The sequence below is a fragment of the Vombatus ursinus genome, unplaced genomic scaffold (genome assembly GCF_900497805.2).
Source record: "Vombatus ursinus unplaced genomic scaffold, bare-nosed wombat genome assembly UNPS02010548.1, whole genome shotgun sequence".
In the NCBI taxonomy this organism is placed as follows: Eukaryota; Metazoa; Chordata; class Mammalia; order Diprotodontia; family Vombatidae; genus Vombatus; species Vombatus ursinus.
The window spans coordinates 19738041-19757978 of record NW_020950326.1 but is presented as its reverse complement, the minus strand read 5'-3'; the positions used below and the strand labels follow the sequence as shown (position 1 = coordinate 19757978).

Here is a 19938-nt window from a genome sequence, read left to right as displayed (position 1 = left end):
GGTTGTGCTGGTAAATGTTTAACAGCTGGTTCTCGCTGCCCTCAAAAAAAAAAAAACAAAAAAAACTGTATACATGATACACTTTTAATTTTAATCTGCATTATTAACATTTTTCCATCACTTTTTAAAGTATAGACAATCAACAAAACAATAAAGCAAGCCTTAATTTGTAGAGTTTACCCATTTCTGAGGCATAAATGCCATCACTGAAAATTTAACATTCAGCTTTCCTGAGCTGGTTCACTCTGGCTCCAGCATACCCTTGGATATTCCCCAGCATGTGGGAACCCTTGTCCTGACAGCTCTGTGAATTTCAATGTAGCTTCGAGTCAACCAGGATGAACCCATGGAAGACTACCCTGCCAAGGCCGAGGATGGCAAAGAGGCAGACACTGGCAGCATCTCTCGGCGCCAAGGCACGGCACAGACCAGCAAGGATCAGATGAGGACCAATGTCATAAACGAGATCATCAGCACGGAGAAGGATTACATCAAACACCTGAAGGACATCTGCGAGGTGAATGGATGGAGAGGTGCACTAGGGGCCAAGCCAGCAGGGCTCGCTAAAAGCCATTAGGAATGTGAGAACAAGCCCTTACCCTTGTGTACATTACCTTATGTTTTTCAAAGCTCAAGCAGTCTGGGTTCTCACCCTCACTCTGCTATTAACCGCCAGTTTGACTTGAGCAAATCATTTTCATTCCTTGACCTTCCGTTTCTTTTCCTGTAAAATACAGAGGCAGAGCTGGTTGATTTCTAAACCACCTTTCCACCACAAAAAACTCCATATTCACGATCTCATTTTATTCAACCCTGTGAAATATAATGAATAGACATTGTCCCATTTGACAGATGAGGAAACTGAGTCTCTGAGAGAGGAACCTGTCCAAGGTCACAAGGCAAGCTAGAGGTGGGAGCCAGAACTCAGAATCCTGATCTCAGGATTCACAGTACTGGGCTCTTTCCACAATATTCCTCTGTAACTTGGAGTTCAAAGTGCAGTTACCCAAGCAAACATTCCAGCCAGGGCCCTCTCACCCTGTGTTCTTAGATAGTGAGCTAGAAGGCAGACCTCAGAGGTCCTCTAGTTCATTTTTCCTCATTATTTTTCAGATGAGAAAAGTGCAAAGCAGATTGGCCTATGATTTGCCCAAGGTTGTCTACGCAGTAAATGGGATTTGAACCCAGGTCTTGTGACTCCAGGACTCTGAGATGAAAGGAACCTCTGCCATTGCAGCTTGCATGGTCTTTGTCCTAAAATGATCTTTAGTGATTCTTGATTTTTTTTTCATTACAGTCTTAAATCTCTCTCACACTCTTTGTGACATTAACTGGACCATCAGAGAAAAAAGTTGAACTCTACTTGTCTTTAGGAAGGCTTCGTTTGGGGGACTTTTCTCAGTTCCTTGACTTACTGTATGACCTTGGGCGAGTCACTTAACTTCTCTATCCTCACTTTTCTCATCTGTAAAATGAAGGATTAAACTCAGTGTAGGATTACACTCAGTGACTTAAAGAATCATATATCTAGGGTTAGAAAGGCCCTCACAAGCCATCTGGTCCCATCCCCTCATTTTACAGATAAGGAGACTGAGGCCCAGGGAAGTTAAGTGACTTACCCAAAGTCACACAAGCTCTAAGTAGCAGAGGTGAGATCTAAGGACCTTTCTAGCTCTAAAGCCCTGCAATCCTGTTTTTCCCTCACCTAGGCAGACAAATCCAAAGTCTAAATTTACAGACCCCCATCCTTAATACAGGATCTAAGCTCTCTCCCCTTCTCCTATGTTTCATTCATATAGCAAACATTTATTAAGCACCTACTATTTACTGTGAGAAGATACAAGAAAAGGAGGAGACATATCACTGTCCTCCAGGCATTTGCAGATTAGATGGGGAAACAAGATGTCCAAATATGAAAAGTCACTTAATAATACTTGAGCTATCACATAATACTCTACATATGTCAAAATGAAAAATAAATGGTTGGGACAATAAGTCTGATAAGAGTTCAAAGGAAGGAAGAAATCTTTGGAAGCTGAGGTGCACAGGGAATGCTCCCGGGAGAGGAAGCAGAGCTGTGTCCTAGCGTCTGCCCTGGCTCCCAGGCCCATATCATTCCTCACCTGTCTGCCTTGCCCACAGGGTTACATCAAACAGTGCCGCAAGCGGGCGGACATGTTTACAGAAGAGCAGCTGAAGACAATCTTTGGGAACATCGAGGAGATTTACAAGTGCCAGAAAAAGTTTGTGAAGGCTCTGGAAAAGAAGTTCAACAAGGACCATCCCCACCTGAGCGAGCTGGGCTCTTGCTTCTTAGAATATGTAAGTGAGCAGGTTGTTTATTCAGAAAGAAATATTTTCTCTTCTGAAACCCGGCTAACTGGTCTTGTGCTCAGAGGTGTGAGAAAAGATGTGGGATTTGGCAAATTAAGAGAACACTACAAGCTTTGGAGAGAGTGGTTTCAGCTGAATGTAATGGACCCAGGCACACAGATTTGTGATCTCATCCTGCTCCATTCAGCAGCCTGTGAGTAGGAGCAAAGTGGGGAAAGTGATCCAGGGTTGGTTTCCCTATTCCCCTATTTGTTTGTAGACAAAGTGTTTTCCAAAGACTCTGATCTCTGCTGTGGCAATCATACAGAATTATGTCAGGAAGACAAATGTCAAAAATTATAATAATTAATAATCATATTTTACTTCTCTGTAGTACTTCTAACTTTTTAAAAGTGCTGCCATATTTGTTAACTTTTGATCCAAAAAATGGACAATGTGATGCTTATTATTGAAAAGCCTACCAATTTTAGAAATATTGCTACGCCGATAGCACAAAATTCTGACCTAGTTCCTTGTGGATAATACTGCATGGTATATCCTCCTTAGAGTGCCACAGAAAACTGAGAGCCTCGGTGGTCCCCAACACCAATCCTATAATGAGGCATCATCCTACCAATCACACATTTAGTAATCATAGCTAGCATTTATGTAACATTTTAAGTGTTGGAAAGCACTTTACAAATATTTCATTCTATCCTCTCAATAATCCTGGGAAGAAGTATTTGCTGTTATATCCCCATTTTACAATGAATTAGATTGGGTGAGTTGGCCAGTAAGTGTCTAAGGTGGGATTTGAACTCAGGTCTTCCTGACTCCAGGTCCAAGTGTACCATTTACCTGCCTTGACTGTGCATCTGCCTGCTCTATCGCACAAATGAGGGACAATTATAATGCACAATGTGCTTTTTCTTTCCCTCCCTTGCAGCAAAATGATTTCCAGATCTACTCGGAATACTGCAACAACCACCCCAATGCCTGTGTGGAGCTTTCTAAGCTGGCCAAAGTCAACAAGTATGTGTACTTCTTTGAAGCCTGCCGGCTGCTCCAGAAGATGATTGACATCTCCCTGGATGGTTTCTTGCTGACCCCAGTGCAGAAGATCTGCAAATATCCCCTGCAACTGGCTGAGCTGCTCAAGTACACCAATCCCCAGCATAGGTAAGCTGCCCTTGGGTACACCCTATTGTATTTGGTGTTGCTTTAATTCCATCGTTCCCCTGTCAGTCAATTCCCCCAATAGAGGCATGTTGCCAACCTTTTTCCCACCCCCAAAGCCATGAGAGCCAAGGGAAGCTGGGTTTCAGATGAGCATCCCTGGAGGACACCAGTGACATGGACCATTTACCTGATGGCCTATAGAGATACTAGCAGGTTTAGAGAGGCATGGGGAGATGGCAGCAGAGGCCTGAGCTCTGAGAAACTCTCTGCCTGAGGCACCATTTCCCATCCAGAGGCAGCCAGTGGCACAAAGGACAGAGTACTGAGCCATAGTCAGGATGATCTGAGTTCATAGCAAGCCTTAGACACTTACTAGCTGTATGATCTTACACAAGTCACTTAACCTCAGTTTGCCTCAGCTTCCTCAGTTATAAAATGGGGTTAATAATAACACCTACCTCCCACGGTTATTGTGAGGATAAATGAGATAATATTTATGAAGTGCTTTGCAGACCTTAAAGCATTATATAAATACTAGCTGTCATCATCATTATTATTACTTAAAGGCAACCTCAGTTGAGAAGATCATGAGGATTACCCAATTGTCTTGCCAATTTTTGACTTCTGGTAAAGGGAGGACATGGTGGTACCCATAAGGGAAAGTAGAAAGACATCTTGGGGTTGTTGCCAAGTCAACCAGCCTTTCCTGAGTGCTGACTGTCTCTCTCCCTCTACCTGTCAAACTTGGAGCAAGAAGTGAGTTCCTAGAGACTTTCTCTAGTAATCTTCAGTAGAGTAGATTAGTTAACAGGGGCAGGAAGGAATCCAAGTAAAGGTAAGATAATTGGGCTGGTAATGGGTGAACAGAGGTTTAGCAGAATAAGGACAGCAATGTTGTATGAGTAATCTGAACTTCATGGATAAATCACAGACCAAAAAGATCGAGCAGCCCTGGCTCAGTGACCTGACTTTGTGGTGTCATGCAGTTCCTGCCAGGAGAGGGTCACCCTGACCTTTGGGAAGCGATAAGTATCCGCAAGAGGACTTTATAATAGTTAGGCCATGTAGAGAAGTCATTAGGAGCCACAGTGATACCACTCGAACACTGGGGCCCAATGAGGATTTACCTTCTCCCTGGGCTCATATACACTATTAAATTCTGCTGCCTTGTGTTCCAGCCATATAGCCTAGGCCAAAGGTGGGGAACCTGTGGCCTTGAGGCCACATGTGACCTTTAGGTCCTCAAGTGTGGGCCCTTTGACTGAATCCAAACTTCATACAACAGGCTTCCATAGTCACATCTCTGTATTCCCTTACCTGATTGGCAGGGATTTTGCTGACAATATTCATCAAGAATTATCAAACTCTTGCTTTGGTTCTTTTATGTCAATCCAGTTTGGCATTTGTTTAGTTCCCAGTTATCCAAATTGTGGGTTATCCAGGTGAAAAAGTTGATCCTCCTTCCTTCTTGGAGGTGACCTCCAGAAAGGAAATATATTACTTGGTTAACTTCTCTGCTGAACTATGTGGTATAAGGGTATCAATTTTAACTATTATCCAGAAAGAGGGTTGGGATTATCTGTGGATTCTGCTGAACTATACCTGTCTCATTCCCTTTGAGCGTGGATAACTGAGTCAGTTCTGAAATCACTAAGAATGTGATGAAAGTGAAGTATATCACTTTATATGAAAGTGAAAGTGAGTGAAGGTATGAAGGAAGAAGTGAGCATCATATGTTGAGGGAATGCGGATCAGAGTAGCCCGGCTGGAATAGAGTGTATGTGTTTCAGAGCGGTGGGACATTGAGATTGGAAAGGTTGGGGAGGACTAGATTATGCAAGAACTTGAAATCCTTACTGAAAAGTTGAGTTTGTATATGGTGTATGACAGGGAGCTCCTGCAGGTTTTTGATTAGGGAACTGATAGATAATGAGAAAGGGCTTGAGGTTTAGTGAAACTTCTCCCAAAGCAGAAAAAATCCTTTTGTTTCGATGGGCTGTGAATTTTCCTGAATTGATTTGGCTGATGTTTCCAGCCAACAAAATCTCTCTTCCTAAAATCCCAGGAGAGCTTCAAGTTGGAACAGTGAGTAAACTATAAAATATTGGAAGACAGTGTAGTAGAACTCTAAAGGAAGGAAGGAAGCAAGCATTTATTAAGCACCTACTATATGTCAGGCTCTGTGCTTAGCGTTTTATAAATATTGATCTTATTTGACCCTCACAACAATCCTAGGAGGTAGGTGGTATTATTATCGCCATTTTACAGATGAGGAAACTGAGGCAGGGGTTTATGTGACTTGCTCAGGGTCATACAGCTAGGAAGCTGAATTTGAATTCAGGTCCTCCTGACTCCAGGCCCCCACTCTGTCCATTGCACCACCTTGCTGCACTATACTTGCAATCAGGAGATCTTGGTTTGAAACCTACCTCTAATACTTATAAACTGGCTGTGGGCAAGTCACTTACCTTCTCAGAGACAGTTTCCCTATCTGTAAAAAGAATGGTAATATGAGGGCAGCTAGGTGTCACAGTGGATAGAGTTCCAGCCTTGGAGTCAGGAGGACCTGAGTTCAAATCCGGCCTTAGACACTTGACACTTACTAGCTGTGTGACCCTGTGTAACCCCGATTGCCTCACCAAAAAGCAAAAATAATAATAACAATAATAATAATAATAATACTTGTACTGTCTATCTCAGAAAGATAGTATAGCATGGTGGGTAGAGCTAGTCTTAAAGCCAGGAAGACCTGAGTTCAAGTTTTACCTCTGAGACACACTGTCTTGTTGAACTTGAACAAGTCATTTATTCCTCAGAGCTCTGGACAACTCTCAAAGACTGTAAGTTGGTGAGAAGGTGCCAAGCTGCATTGGTAGAGAGAGTTTCCTCAAATGAGAGTCCCCTATGGCAATGAAATCATAGTCCTAGACCCTGTCCCTATCTATCTCTCAGGTTTGTTGCAAAGAAATCATTTTGCAAGCTTTAAAGTCCTACAGAAATGTGAGTTATTATCATTAAGGCATTTGGGGAAAAATAATGTTTCACAGATTTTAATTCACGATCCTATGATCATTTATATCGCTGGCATGTGATGCACTGCTAATGACATATATTTTACTTTAGGGATTTCAAAGATGTAGAAGCTGCCTTAAATGCTATGAAGAACGTAGCCCGACTCATCAATGAGCGGAAGAGGAGACTTGAAAATATAGATAAAATTGCTCAATGGCAGAGTTCAATAGAGGACTGGGAGGTAAAATGAACAACTCACCCCTCCAAGTGAATGCTTCTTCTATGAGGAACCCAGATGCTCAGCCTAGCTAAAACCTCACTGGAGGAGGAATCAGATTATCATGAAACCCACTTTAGAAATTGTCATCACCCACATGAAAGTTAGGCTGGTGGAGGAGACAAGACTTATAGGCACGTCGCCCAACACATCTCAGATGTATGATGGTTTAATGAGGAACTCAGTCAGATGTCAGTGGTGGAAGGAAGATTGAAACCAACAAGCATTTATTAAACATTTTTTCTGTGCCCTGTTCTAGGTACTCTAGCAAGGCTGGGCCTTACGTCTCTATTTAAATTTCTGTTTTGTTATGGGAGAAGTATTTCCCCTCTGAGTTCGTATAGTAGGTAACTGCCGCTAAACATATATTTGCCACAGCACAGAAATTATAGAGGGAAAAATCTAGGTTTTATTATTATGCTCAAGCATGGGTTCAGGCCTTACAGAAAACCTGAACAACCATGAGGATTCTGACAAGGTTTCTTAGAGGCAAAATTGTATCATAGTGACAGAGAAATCATTCTTTTACATATTGCAATCTTGGACATTCCTCTCAGGCCATAAATGCTAAAGAGATAGTAGATCCGAAATCCCATACTTCCTCAATGTCATAAAAGTTGAACAAATATAGTTAAACATTGAGTCATAATTTCATACTTCCCCTAAGGAAACAAACCTTGTCAAACAAACTCTGTAGATAAACTAAGTCAGGTAGAGATTAAATTACTTCTAGAGGATTCACAAACAGGATGACTGGAAAGGATTTCCATGTCACCAAGGAGCCAAGAGAGAGTTGAGATTACTCAGGCCAGCTTCTTATCTGAAGAATGTTTAAGGCTATAAGTAAATTTTCATGTTCTATGGAACAGGTTTTGGTCAGGTGAGGTTATTATTAAGACAGACTCTTAGTTAACCAAAATCTGCAGGAGGAATGACCCTGAGGCCTGAATAACAAAAGGAAATAAAAAATTCTCATAATAGTTTCCAAGGCCAACTGCTTTTTAAAATAAGCCTTCTAGCCTTTATTAAGTCCATTAGCATACTAAACTTAGCTTCCTGGTATGAAATGTAAATGCATTTTCCAAAGGCAACTTCATTTTCACATGCTAACGGGGCTTTAAAAAAAAAAAAAAGGCAGAGTCCTTAAACAAATAAATGATTATGCTTGAGAACAGGAAGTTAAGTAGGAACAGTTTTTCTAATTGTTCTTTTCCCATAGCAGACATTAATTACCTGGTTGATAAATGTAATCCGTGACCTTCAGTCACTGCATTTGTGCCTCTTAATGGGAAGGTGATGACAAGAAGTGCTCTGAGATCAGGAAGGCTCTTAATTCTCTTTTTTTCCTGCTTGTCCATTTCTCCAGCTCCTATTTATCCTGTGCTTGAGCAGCACCCAGTCCTAAACTAATTATTGACATTCCACTGAACATGCTTTTCTTCACTCAGCTGTGGACATTCCCAAGGCTAAAGGCATTGATGCTTGTTATTCAGAAATGCATTTCCATGTCTTCAGGCAGGGCTGGTCCTCGTAAAATTGGTAAAATCGTGAAGCTGACAAAGTTGTCCTTCCCACCACTCCGCTCCCCCTTTGTGGACTTCTCCCACCTATTGCCTGACACTGCCCCTTCCCTCCTGTGCCCTTATGTTGCTCTTTGGCTATTTAGAGACCCTTCCTACAATCCCCAGAATGACTCTTCCTCCTTGGCAGGGACCAAGACTTCCAAATTATCCCATCTGACCCCCCAACCATGTTTTCATTCTTATAGGACCCTAATACCACCTAGACAAAGGGTCAGGGAGAAGATGGAAAGGGAGAGAATTAATTCCCTAGTAAATTAATTCACCAGAAGTGTGGATGACTTTTAACAGCTTGACATACTACCTACCCCCACCTCCCCTTTCTGGGGACATTTGCATTTTTGAAGAGCAATCCAAAAAAGGTAATGTTTAATAATAATTTTTTTAAATGATGCTTTAATGGTCTCATTTCTGGTACCATGACAGGATAGATCTTGACCAGAGGAAAGGATTACCCAAAACCCATCACCACATCAGAAGAGTTTCTTGATCGATCTGTGCAGGTTGATCTTATATAGAAGACATACCCACGTTTTAATTCTACCCTCAAAAGTTTTTGTGTACTTGAGATGCCCCTTCCTTCATTTCTAAGGCTTCATGTTCAAGCAAAAATTCATCTTTTGCTAAACAGCTTATTTATTGCCTTTACCCAGTCCCTATGTTGAGGTTTAGGGGTGCTGGGTCCCTGAAATAGTGACACAGGTCCTGCCTCAAAAGAATTCGACCCAAGTCTTCTTTCAGCCAAAGACAAGGTTTATTAGAACAAAGATCAAAGTGGGCATGATTTTAAGAATCTGCATTATAGGCCAGACTCTTAAAGAATCTGAGCAATTTAATGAAGGGCGAGATGGACCTTTTATGTAGAAAGACTATAGGAAGGATCTAGGAGTGGCCAGTAGGCTGGGGTTACTGGGAGGTAACAGAGAAGGACCTGGAAGGGCTGGGTGCCCCAGATGAACTTGGAAGGGATCTGGATGGAATTAAGGGTGGGAAGTAACCAGGGCCTAAACCTTAACATCTATATTAGAAAATGTTACCTTTCATATGAAACAAGGAAAGAATGGCATTTGGCAAAATATAATCACGTTCTGATTTATGTGGTTTAGATTGTAAGGGATATAGGAGTTAAAAACCATGGGAGGGATTTGTGGATCAGAAGTTTCTTGGAGGTGAAGAGGGAAGCTTGGTGATTCTGGGTTCCCATTTCATTGAGCCATTGTTTGGGTCTTCATTAGGGGTAGGGAGGAGTCCGCCTCACAGATCCCTTTTTCACCCGGCCAGGGTGAAGACGTCCTTGCCAGAAGCTCTGAACTCATCCACTCTGGTGAATTAACCAGAATCTCTCAACCCCAAGCCAAGAGCCAACAGCGAATGTTTTTCCTCTTCGACCACCAGCTCATCTACTGTAAAAAGGTAATTGGGGTTGTAGGTCTATACCAGGTAAGTGATCTAGCCCTCAGAAATAGTCAGCTATTAAGCTCTTCCACTTGGCCTCCTGGCTCCTTCCTTTTCAGAGGGAGGGCCTACTGACTTTCTCATGGACTAAGCAGATCGCAAGCTAATTAGTCAAAGAATGTGTTCCTACCCCCATTCTAGACAGCAGGAGACGTTGCAAAGGAGGAGAAACATGGCTCTTTAATCTCAAGGTGCTCACAATTTATTTGAGATGAGACATAAGATTATTGGAAAATAAACTTAGAACTGGAAGGGACCTTAGATGTCACAAGTCCAACCCATTCTGTTTACAGATGAGGTATTGAGACCCAGAGAGGTTAAATGGTTTCTCATTGTCACACAGGCAGGACATGGAAGAGCTCAGATTCAAACCCAGTTCTAACTCCCAACCTAGCACGCTTTCCACTGTCTGTCAATGTCAAACAGTTAAATAATGGTACAAGATAGAAAATTCTGGGGGTCTGATAAGTGGCATAGACAGTAAGCACCATAGAAGTTCAAAAGAGGAGACCAGTGTGAGCTGGAGTAATGAAGAACATTTCATGAATAAGGTAGAACTTGAGCTAGGCCTTAAAGGATGTGTTAGAGTGAGACCTGGGAAAGACTTTGGCTTAAAAAACCAATGTCTGCCACTGCATCTAGGGCCATCTCTAGTTGTCCTGATCTATATCTTGCCACTGGGCCTGGATGGCTCTGGAGGAGAGCCATCTTAAATCCAGTCCACTTGAAAGTCATGGCATCACCTTCCTGAGGCTGTGGTCCTCTTCAAGAGTGAAGGATAAACAACAACAACAAACAAAGGATGTGTAGATTTTAGTAGGTAGAAATGAATGAGTGAGCAATGTATTTCAGCCAGGAGAAAGGGTCTAAACCAATGGTGTCAAACTCAAATAGAAAGGGATCCCTGCAAGCCACTTATTGACTTAGAAAACCACAAATTAACATGATCTATGTTGTATTTGCATTTTGATTTATTTTGTTAAACATTTCCCAATTACATTTTAATTCTGGATCAGTCTGCAGTGGGGAGTTTTGCCCATGCAGCTGAGTTTGACACCCCTACTCTAAACAAAAGACCAGAGGCTGGAATGAATAAAGTGAGGCCAGCTGGCTAGGATAACAATCTCATAAAGGGAAATTAGAGATAAGGTTTGGAAAAGCCAGTCAATTATTAATTTAGATAATTATCTTAGTCACCCTTCATTTCTTCATCTGGCAGACTGAAGGTGACTGACCTTTTTTATTGGATGGTCCTAAACATGTACAGAAATACCAAAAAACCAATAGAAAAGGGTCTTGCTTTATGCAATTCTGGTAGATGGGAATCAAATATTAACTTATAAACCACACAATAGGAAGAAGCCACACTGATGGGCCCATCTAGACCACCCATACCCAAACATATCTCTGGATGTGTATATGAAGTATATTTATATCACATAAGAACTTTTTTCTGTTATGAAGAACTAAATCAATTAATTACAGGCATCTTTTAAATACAGCTTAGTGGACTTAAGTGTTTGCTTATAGATCATTAGCTTCTCATCATAAAGACTGGTTGTGAGGGAAGAGAACTTAATTTGGAAGTGAGAAGAGCCTCTGCCCCTTAAAGGTGAATCTGGAAGCTTCTCAGAAATGAGAGAGTAAATATAGCATTTGTTCTAAGAAGATATGTGGCATAGAATGAGCCCAGGGCTTGGGAGTCAACAGTGACCTGGATTTTATTCCTGCCTCTGGCATTTAATAGCTATGAGTTCGTGACTGTGGGCCTTAACTTACCTCTCTAAGCTCATCTGCAACATGGGAACAATCATGGGTGCAGTATACCTACCTTGCCAGATTTTTGTGGAAATAAAATTTGATAATGTTTGTAAGATTTTTTTTTTGAAAATTTAGAACATGATACAAATGTCAGCTATCATCATTACTGCTTTAAAGGTAACATTATAGAACATATCTTTTGCATGAAGCAGGGCTCACCAAAATCAGATGCTGAGATTCTCCCTGAAATGTCTTTTGAGCTGTAATACCTCTCCTGGGCTGAGTCTCTCTCCTCCTGCGCACAATATAAGGAAAACCTTCCACTAATGAACATTCTTAACTCTTTGCTACTCGCTTAGAAGATATTTCAGATTCTGAACATGATCAGTTAGTCAACCGGCAAGGATTTATTAATTGTTATACCCCTAAAATCGTGCTAGGGTTTGTGGGGTAAAATATGGGGTATCCTTAAAAGTTTTAGGGTAGTTTTAAGCTTTAGTAGCCTAAAATTGAACTATCACTTTTGGGAAATGGTATAAGGATAAGTTAAGACACAAACTCATGAAATAAATAGTATTCTGTGTAATAGAATTATTTATTGCTATCATAAAAGGCTTCTCTGATCAGGTCCTCCTCTGATGCCTCATTGCTCACTGTGGCATAGAGGTGACCCAGGATTTTTGAAGGTATTACCAATAGCACTCAAGTTCTTATGAGTCATAAAATCTCAAATTTAGAACCAGAAGGGACCTTAGAGTGGTACAGTGGAAAGAGCATTAGCTCTGGAGTCAAAGGATGCTGGGTTTCAAATCCCATCTCTGTCAAATCATTTAACCTCCCTGAGCCTCAGTTTTCTCATCTGTAAAATGAGGCCATAGGACTAAGGTCCCTTCTAGCTCTGGACTTATGAGATGATAAATAAAAGTGAGAGGGCTTCAGTGAACATAAAGTGTTGTAAACATTTAAGGTGACTTTTATTTTTCATAGGACAGGCATTGGCTTAGCTGTTTGGTTTGGGGATATAAATATTGGAGGCAGAAAACAAACCATGACTTTCACCCAGCAAGTGAAAAGCATCTGCTTGTGGGAATCTGCTATGTGCAGAGCCCAGAGGCAGCATGAGATAGTAGAAAAAAATCCCAAGACCTGGAATCAGGAGACCTGGGTTCAAATCAAGACCTGACACTTATGATCTATATAGTCTCAGCCTCGGTTTCCTCATTTCAGTTTCCCCCCTCAAAATGGGGGAAATAATACTTGTACCCTACCTCACTGGGCCCTGTTGGGATACATGGAAAACATAGCCAGAAAATCATAGGGTCAGAGATTGAAATGTAGAATGAATCTTGGAGGCATCTAGTCCTTTATACCATTGAGGAAAATGAGGCCCAGAGAAGATTTGCCCAGTGGAAGAGAATATGAACCCAGGCCCTCTGATTTCAAATCTGGAACTCTTTCCACTACACCCCAGTGATTTCCTTAGGAATGACACATGAAATGACACATGAATGTGAAGCAAACCTATTCTTCCATGTAAAATGACCTTGTATCAAGGGCTGGGTAGGCACCAAATAGAGTCAGGGGAGGTCAGTCTGGGGTGGCTCCTCAAAGTTAGTTGGTCTGAGTCAAGCCATGAAGAATGTGCCCTCAATGCCCCCACTGTGCATGTCTTCCAGGACCTTCTCCGGAGGGACATCTTGTACTACAAGGGCCGAATCAACATGGATGACATGGAGATCGTGGACTTGGAAGATGGGAAGGACAAGGACTTTAACGTCAGTGTCAAAAATGCCTTCAAGCTTCATTGCAGCTCCACTGATGAAAGCCATCTCTTCTGCGCTAAGAAACCTGAGCAGAAATTGCGCTGGCTCAAGGCCTTTGAGAATGAGAGGAAACAAGTCCAGCTGGACCAGGAGACAGGTATGACCCAGCTCCTGCCCCTGTCTCCCTTCACCAACCCAGCCCCCAACATGCACACATCTGCTTCTCGGTCAGCACACCTTTATTAAGCACCCACCTTGTGCTAAAGTACAACCTAACCACATCACTCTCCTATTCAAAGCTTCAAGAGCTTCCTCTTGCTTTCCTCATAAAATATGAGCTCCTTTGTTTGGCATTTAGGAAAGGAAATGAGCCAGACACTGTGCTTGGCCCTGAGAATACAAAACAAAAATGAAATAGGGAGTTCCTGCCCTCAAGGAGCTTATATTCAATTAGACAGAAACATGGACAGATATTGACTTAGGTGACTTTAGGGGGAGGCCCTAGGAACTGGAAGGTGAAGGGCAATCAAGAAAGACTCATGTACTTCTCATAGAGTCACAGATTGAAATGTAGAATGAATCTTGGAGGCACCTAGTCCACTGTACAGTTGAGGAAAATGAGGCCCAGGGGAAGAGGATGTGAACCCAGGCCCTCTGACTGTGTTTGTTGAGATAGATTGTGGCATAGGAGGTGGCTATTGAGATAGATTACGTGGCATGGCATATAAGTACTTGAGGAACTTAGAGGAAAGAAAGGTCAGTATGGGCTGATGGTAAGGGGAGAGTCCTCCTGTGGGAGAAGAAACCAGCCAAGCTAGGGAAGGGAACGAGAGAATTTAGACCTACATGCATCCACCAAAAAGAGATGGTTCTCTAGAGGTAGAGGACCATCAAAGGATCAAGTTTTCACCTAATTTTTTTATTTCAAGTATAAAAGAAGTTGAAAGTGCTAAAGTATAATCAGTAATATCTTTCCACATCATTCTACTGTGGTGTATTTTTAAAGTGATTTGGTTCACAAATATCTGGGTGAAATGCAGCTTATTGACCATGTAAAATAAGAGACACTTCTTCCCTCTATCATTGATCTTTTTGGTTTTCTGAACCTCAATCTTCTCATCTTGTAAAATAATCATAATTATATGACCTACCTGAAGGATGAAAGTGCTTTTCAAACCTAAAAGCACAATAGAAACATGCAAGGTGTAAGGAGAAGAAAAAGATGTACAAGAAGGTAGAAGAAAAAAAAAAAGGAGAATTGGGACTTTGCTTAGAAATGAGGAGAAATATAAGGGTCATGGAAGATTATTTAAGGCATGCTGGAGTTGGTCCAAAGTTATAATGACCTGGTCTTCTGCATACCTCTTGACTGCTTTGGCTATGTGGGAGATGAAGTCTCCCATGGATATCCTCTGACCTCCTCTCTGTTCTCCCTCAGGCTTCTCCATCACAGAGGTACAGAAGAAACAGGCCATGCTGAATGCAAACAAACAACAGTCCAGTGGGAAACCCAAAGGTGAGTGAAGAGCCCACAGAAGTGCCCTGTGTTCTAAGCCATAGAACTTGCCCCTCCTCCTGCCCATAGCCCTAGCCCATCAACCATCTATCTCCCTATCTCCTCCAGACAAAGTCACTAAAACTTGCCACATCCTTTTTTAACCTTGGTTTCTGTATGTAATTCTCACTGATCTTTTTACATATTATTGCAGGCATCATAGAAGTCAGTTTTGCTAAACTTTTAATATTATAGGTCAGCCTCATTTCAAGCACATCCAATATATTTTTAACTCCCCCCCCAAGTAAGTTTGGATGTGGAAGGGATGACAAAAATAAATATATATACATGTGTGTATTACATATATAAAATGTTATATAAAATATAAAACATCATGTGTTTAATATATTTAAAATATAATAATTATATAATATGCACAGAGAGAGGTATGTGTGTGTGTGTGTGTGTGTGTGTGTATACCAAAGGATTCAGAGGAGGGTCCTGTTGGCAAATTCCCCTGTTGTATCCTGTTATATTCACAGAATCCATGAGATCATAGATTTAGAGCCAGAAGGACCTTAGAGATGATCCACCCTAAAACTCTCATTTTGTCAATGAGTAAGTGATCCTAGCAAAGGGAAGTGATTTGCCCATGGTCTCACAGGTAGTAAGTAGCAGAGCTAAGATCTGAACCCAGAACCTCTGACTCCAGATGAGGGCTCTTTTCTCTCAGACTACATTGACTCTTTTTTCCATCAAAGAGAGGTCCCTCCAACTCTAGGTGGAGGTTTGCACGTCTCTGTGACCTTAGGCAAATCACTTCCCTTCTCAGCTTCCTCATCTGTGAAATGAAGTCATTGAGTCAATCATTATCATCTAACAAAGTCCCTGCCAGCTAAGAAACATTCTATGACTTTTTGAGGTTTTTTTTCCTTCTTCCTTTTGACAGCCGTGAACCGGCCTTACTATGACTTCCTGATGCGCCAGAAGCATCCCACGCTGCCTGCCAACCTCCCACAGCAGCAAGTCTTCATGCTGGCCGAACCCAAGCGGAAGCCATCAAACTTCTGGCAGAATATCAGCAGGCTGACCCCCTTCCGCAAGTGACCAGCTGGAAGGGGTGGCCCCCTGTGCCCGTGCCTCAACATCTCCCTTCTCCTCACCCCTTCCAATAAAGCACTTTAAGGATCGGCCCAAATGGACTCATCACCGGCTCTTCCAGCCCTCTCTGCTCCCTCCATTCCCAAGTCTCCCTGTCTCCCTCCCTCTCACATCCCCAGCCCTACATCCTTCCTTTCCCTATTTATTTTGCAAACTGAATTCTCAAGTGGGGGAGGCAGCAATTTGGTGTCATCGGGGTTGGTGCCTTTTTTGTTGTTTTACTTCCTTGACATTAAGGGCGAGCTGGGGAGATCATCCTAAACCAGACCATGGACCACCCAAGGACCCTCTTGCAGCGACTGGCCTTTGTGTTAGATCTTTCTTAGCCGCCCTACCAGCAACACCCCTTTCCCCCCCCAAGCTGGGGACACAGGGGCAGCTCTCATCCTCTCCCCACAACCATTTGCCCACCAAAAGGACTCCAACTTTTAACCGGTTTGGCCACCATCTTGACCTGTCTCACTGGCCCTGAGGAACCCCCCCGGAACAACATCTGGCACTGACTGAGCATACTTAGAACTATGGGTTCTCACTGACTTGACTTCTATCCTGTGTTTCAGGTTTTTGTTGTTTCATTCAAGGGTCAATCCCAGGCTCTTTCCTCTTTGGAAATTCTCCTGTGGCCTAGAAGTGGTTTCTTAGCAGGTGTAACCAATCATTTGGCCTTCTTTTCTGTCTGTATATGTTTCACTGACCCTTGTTACCTTCTTTCTAGCTTTCCCCAGCCATGGGGTGAACCCCTCCCCAGTCCATGTTGAATGGCACCATTCAGCTACCGCATGGAGTAAAGTTCAACAAACCTAGTTTCTGATGTGTTTTTCCCCTCCTTTGAGTTAGGTAAATTAGGAAACGGGAATACTGTGCCTAAGCAAATCTTGTATCAGAGCTGTTCTTGACTTTCTATCCCATAACCTTCATGACATTGCTCCTGCCAATTCATTCCTCAACTCTGCTCCAGTCCTGGCCAATGAAAATGCCCTCTTCATTTGTAATGTGTTTATTTATGGTCAAAAGAAAACAAAAACAAATACAGTCAGCTGTGTATTTTGTAAAGGTTTGTAACTGTCTTGTCAGCTGTTGGTGACTCTCATGACTGTTTCCGTTATTTTTTGTTGTTGATGTTGTTGGTTTTTCAAGGGGGTGGGGGTTGGGTTGATTTTCTAACAAAGGAGAAAAAGAATTGATTTAATCCTTGGTTAGTCACAGAAAAAGATTTGCCTTACCATAGTGAGAGCTAGAAGCCATAATGACTGAATTCTGTAGCGCCCAAGGCATTTGGGGAGGTGGGAGTCAAACATAATCCTAGAAGAGATGACTTTTGGAGGCCAGCACAGGCTTCCACCCCGTGGGAAGCAGAGGGGGTTTGAGATGTTGGTGGTGACAGTTGGTCATTGAGCTTGGATTTGGATGTCCAAGGATACCATGAATTCAGTATAGCATGCAAAAAAAAAAAGTCATTCTTGCACTATGCCTTTCTCCGAACCAGAGGCGACATTTAATTTCATAAAGAAACTTCTGAAAAGTGACATGCCAGTCATCGTGTTTCTGTCTTTCCTGTTGGTGTTGGTGTTTTCTCCTCTGCTTGGTCCTCCTTCCTTCTCGTGGATATCCCTTTCTCCCTGTGACCCTTGAATGGTCACATGCCAATGTCTGTTGAGACCCCATTCTGGTAAATAATCTGTGCTCAAGCCAATCCATCAAATGTTCATTGAGTCCCTACTGCATGTCTATTCCTGTGCTAGGCAATTTGGGGAAGACAAGCTGCAAGCCGTGGCTCTATACCCTGAAGAAGATAAGATTGACACACATGAAGCAGTTAAATAAAATAGAAAGAAGCATTTGATTAAGTGCAAAAAAGTGTCACAGAGAGATAATCTTTTTAAAATCTCAGAAGAGGGAGAGATGGCTACTGGCTGGAGAGGTGTGGGGGAAGCTTTGTGGATGAGGTGGGAACTGAGGCAAGTCTTAAAATATGGGTCAGATTTGGAAAGAGGAGAGTATTCCAAGCAGCCATGCAGGGGTAGAGAGAGAGTGAAGGCCCAGAGACAGGAATTAGTCTGGTATGTTCAACCAGCCAAGCCTGCCTGAAACAGAGAATCCATGTAGGCAAGTAGTGGGAGGTAATTTGAATCAATTTCACAAATTAGTTGAGGCCAGATTTCAGAGGACCTTGAATGCCAACCTAAAAAAAAACAAAAACAAAAACATGGAGCAGTAAGTAGCCATAGCAGGTTTTGAAGCAGGGGTGACATCAGGAAAGCAGTGCATTAGGAAGATTAATCTTGGAGTCTAAGCCTTGGAAAAGACTTCAAGGTCTAACTTGTACTTAATTGGGAATCCCTACATCCCTCAGAAGGGATCCAGCGTCTGCTTAAAGACTTGCATTGATAGGTGTTCACCAACCCCTGAGGCAGCACATTTTACTTTGAGACCACTGTAATACTTAGCAAGCTTTTCCTCAAATTGAGCCATAATTTACATCCCTCTAACTTTCACACATGATGGTATGTTTCCCATCAACATATTTCCCCCCAGCAACAACTAATAATTCCTTGCTAAGAAGCTCTCTATCAGGGACTCGTTAAAGTAACTAAAACTTTTTTTATCATATAAATATTTTAAACACATTTGAACAAAGCAGAAATGTTTTTAAACATGAGATTTTGAAGGTTTTTTTTCCTATGTATAGTGAGTATACCATACAGCATCACATACAGCTCCTGAAGAGGAATAGGTATGCAGGATGGAGGGAAGGGGCTATGGAGAGATCATACAGGAGACTTTTGCATTAATTCAGGCATAAGTGATAGGCCTGGACTAGGATCTGGTGGCAGGCATAAAGAGAAATAATGATTTGCATTTTAGGGTCTGTCTTGGTCCTTGACTAATCTATAGGAATGAATGATTTCCTTGATGCCAGTCTTGAAATAGTCAATTCCATTTTGGAAAATCAGCACCAGAAGACATCACCTTGAATTAGCTCCACTATTTCACTTAAAAAACAACTATTTATTTACTATCAACTATGTTCCCAGGCTTATAATGGGAGGAGTTGAAAAAGGCCTAAGTTCCCTGTCCTCAACAAGTTTATAGTCTAGTTAGAGGGAGTGAAAACTGACACAGAAAAAAGGCTAAGTGATAGGATTATAAGTATATCACTTATCTGCTGAATTCAGAAAAGGGGGAAGGGGGTGGGGGAGAGAATAAAGTAGATCGCATAGTCAGGGAAGGCTTCCTGGAGGAGATAGGACTTGGCTTAGGCCCAGAAGGATAGATAGGATTTGAATAGATAAAAAAGAGGAATTATGGTGTGGAGAGTATTGCAGGTAAGGGAACACTAGGAGCCAAAGTGGGGGAGGTAGAAATGAGCATGGTTTTTCATAGGGACAAGTGAGATTTTCTTTTTTTTTTTTTAATAATAATTCGGTTTTTTTTCTCCAATTACATGTTAAAACAACTTTTAACATTTTTAAAAGTTTTGAGTTCCAAATCCTATCCCTCCCTTCCTCTTTCTCCTCTCCCTTCCCTGAGACAGTAAGCAATCTGATAGAGGTTATATATGTTTAATCATGTTAAAAACAACAAATGAGGTTTCCTTGAATGGAAAGTTGAGAAATAAAGTTGGAGAGGAAGGGGTCAGATTTGGAGAAGCACAAGCTGAATGCCAAGCTAGAAGTTCGCCCTGTAGACAATGAGGAGCTATTGGTTTTTGAACATCTAAATTGGGCTCCAGTTGGTTTACCACAGCCGTAGCATGTATTAATGCCAGGCCCAGAGCCCTGCTGGGATAGGATATAAAACACTTTTACAAAACACTTTCACCATAACACTATAAAGTAGTCAGCAGATGTACTATTATCCCTATTTAACAACTGGTAAAACTGGAGTGCAGAGATTAAGTGACTTGCCAATGATCACAGAGCTAATAACTATTAAAACAGG

At 41.9% G+C, this 19938-nt stretch overlaps 1 protein-coding gene across 4 annotated transcripts in view; it reads left to right on the top strand.

Annotated features, from left to right (window-relative positions):
* The window catches only part of ARHGEF4 (Rho guanine nucleotide exchange factor 4), a 420624-nt gene extending 403600 nt beyond the window's left edge, over positions 1-17024 (top strand). For all 4 annotated transcript variants that reach the window (XM_027854699.1, XM_027854700.1, XM_027854701.1 and 1 more), the window contains 8 exons: positions 323-517; positions 2143-2322; positions 3260-3492; positions 6616-6745; positions 9643-9774; positions 13254-13497; positions 14779-14856; positions 15785-17024. In XM_027854699.1, the coding sequence (XP_027710500.1) occupies positions 323-517; positions 2143-2322; positions 3260-3492; positions 6616-6745; positions 9643-9774; positions 13254-13497; positions 14779-14856; positions 15785-15942 (1350 nt within the window). In that variant the 3' untranslated portion in view covers positions 15943-17024. The remainder of the gene's footprint in view (positions 1-322; positions 518-2142; positions 2323-3259; positions 3493-6615; positions 6746-9642; positions 9775-13253; positions 13498-14778; positions 14857-15784) is intronic.
* The last annotated feature ends 2914 nt before the right edge of the window (positions 17025-19938 follow it).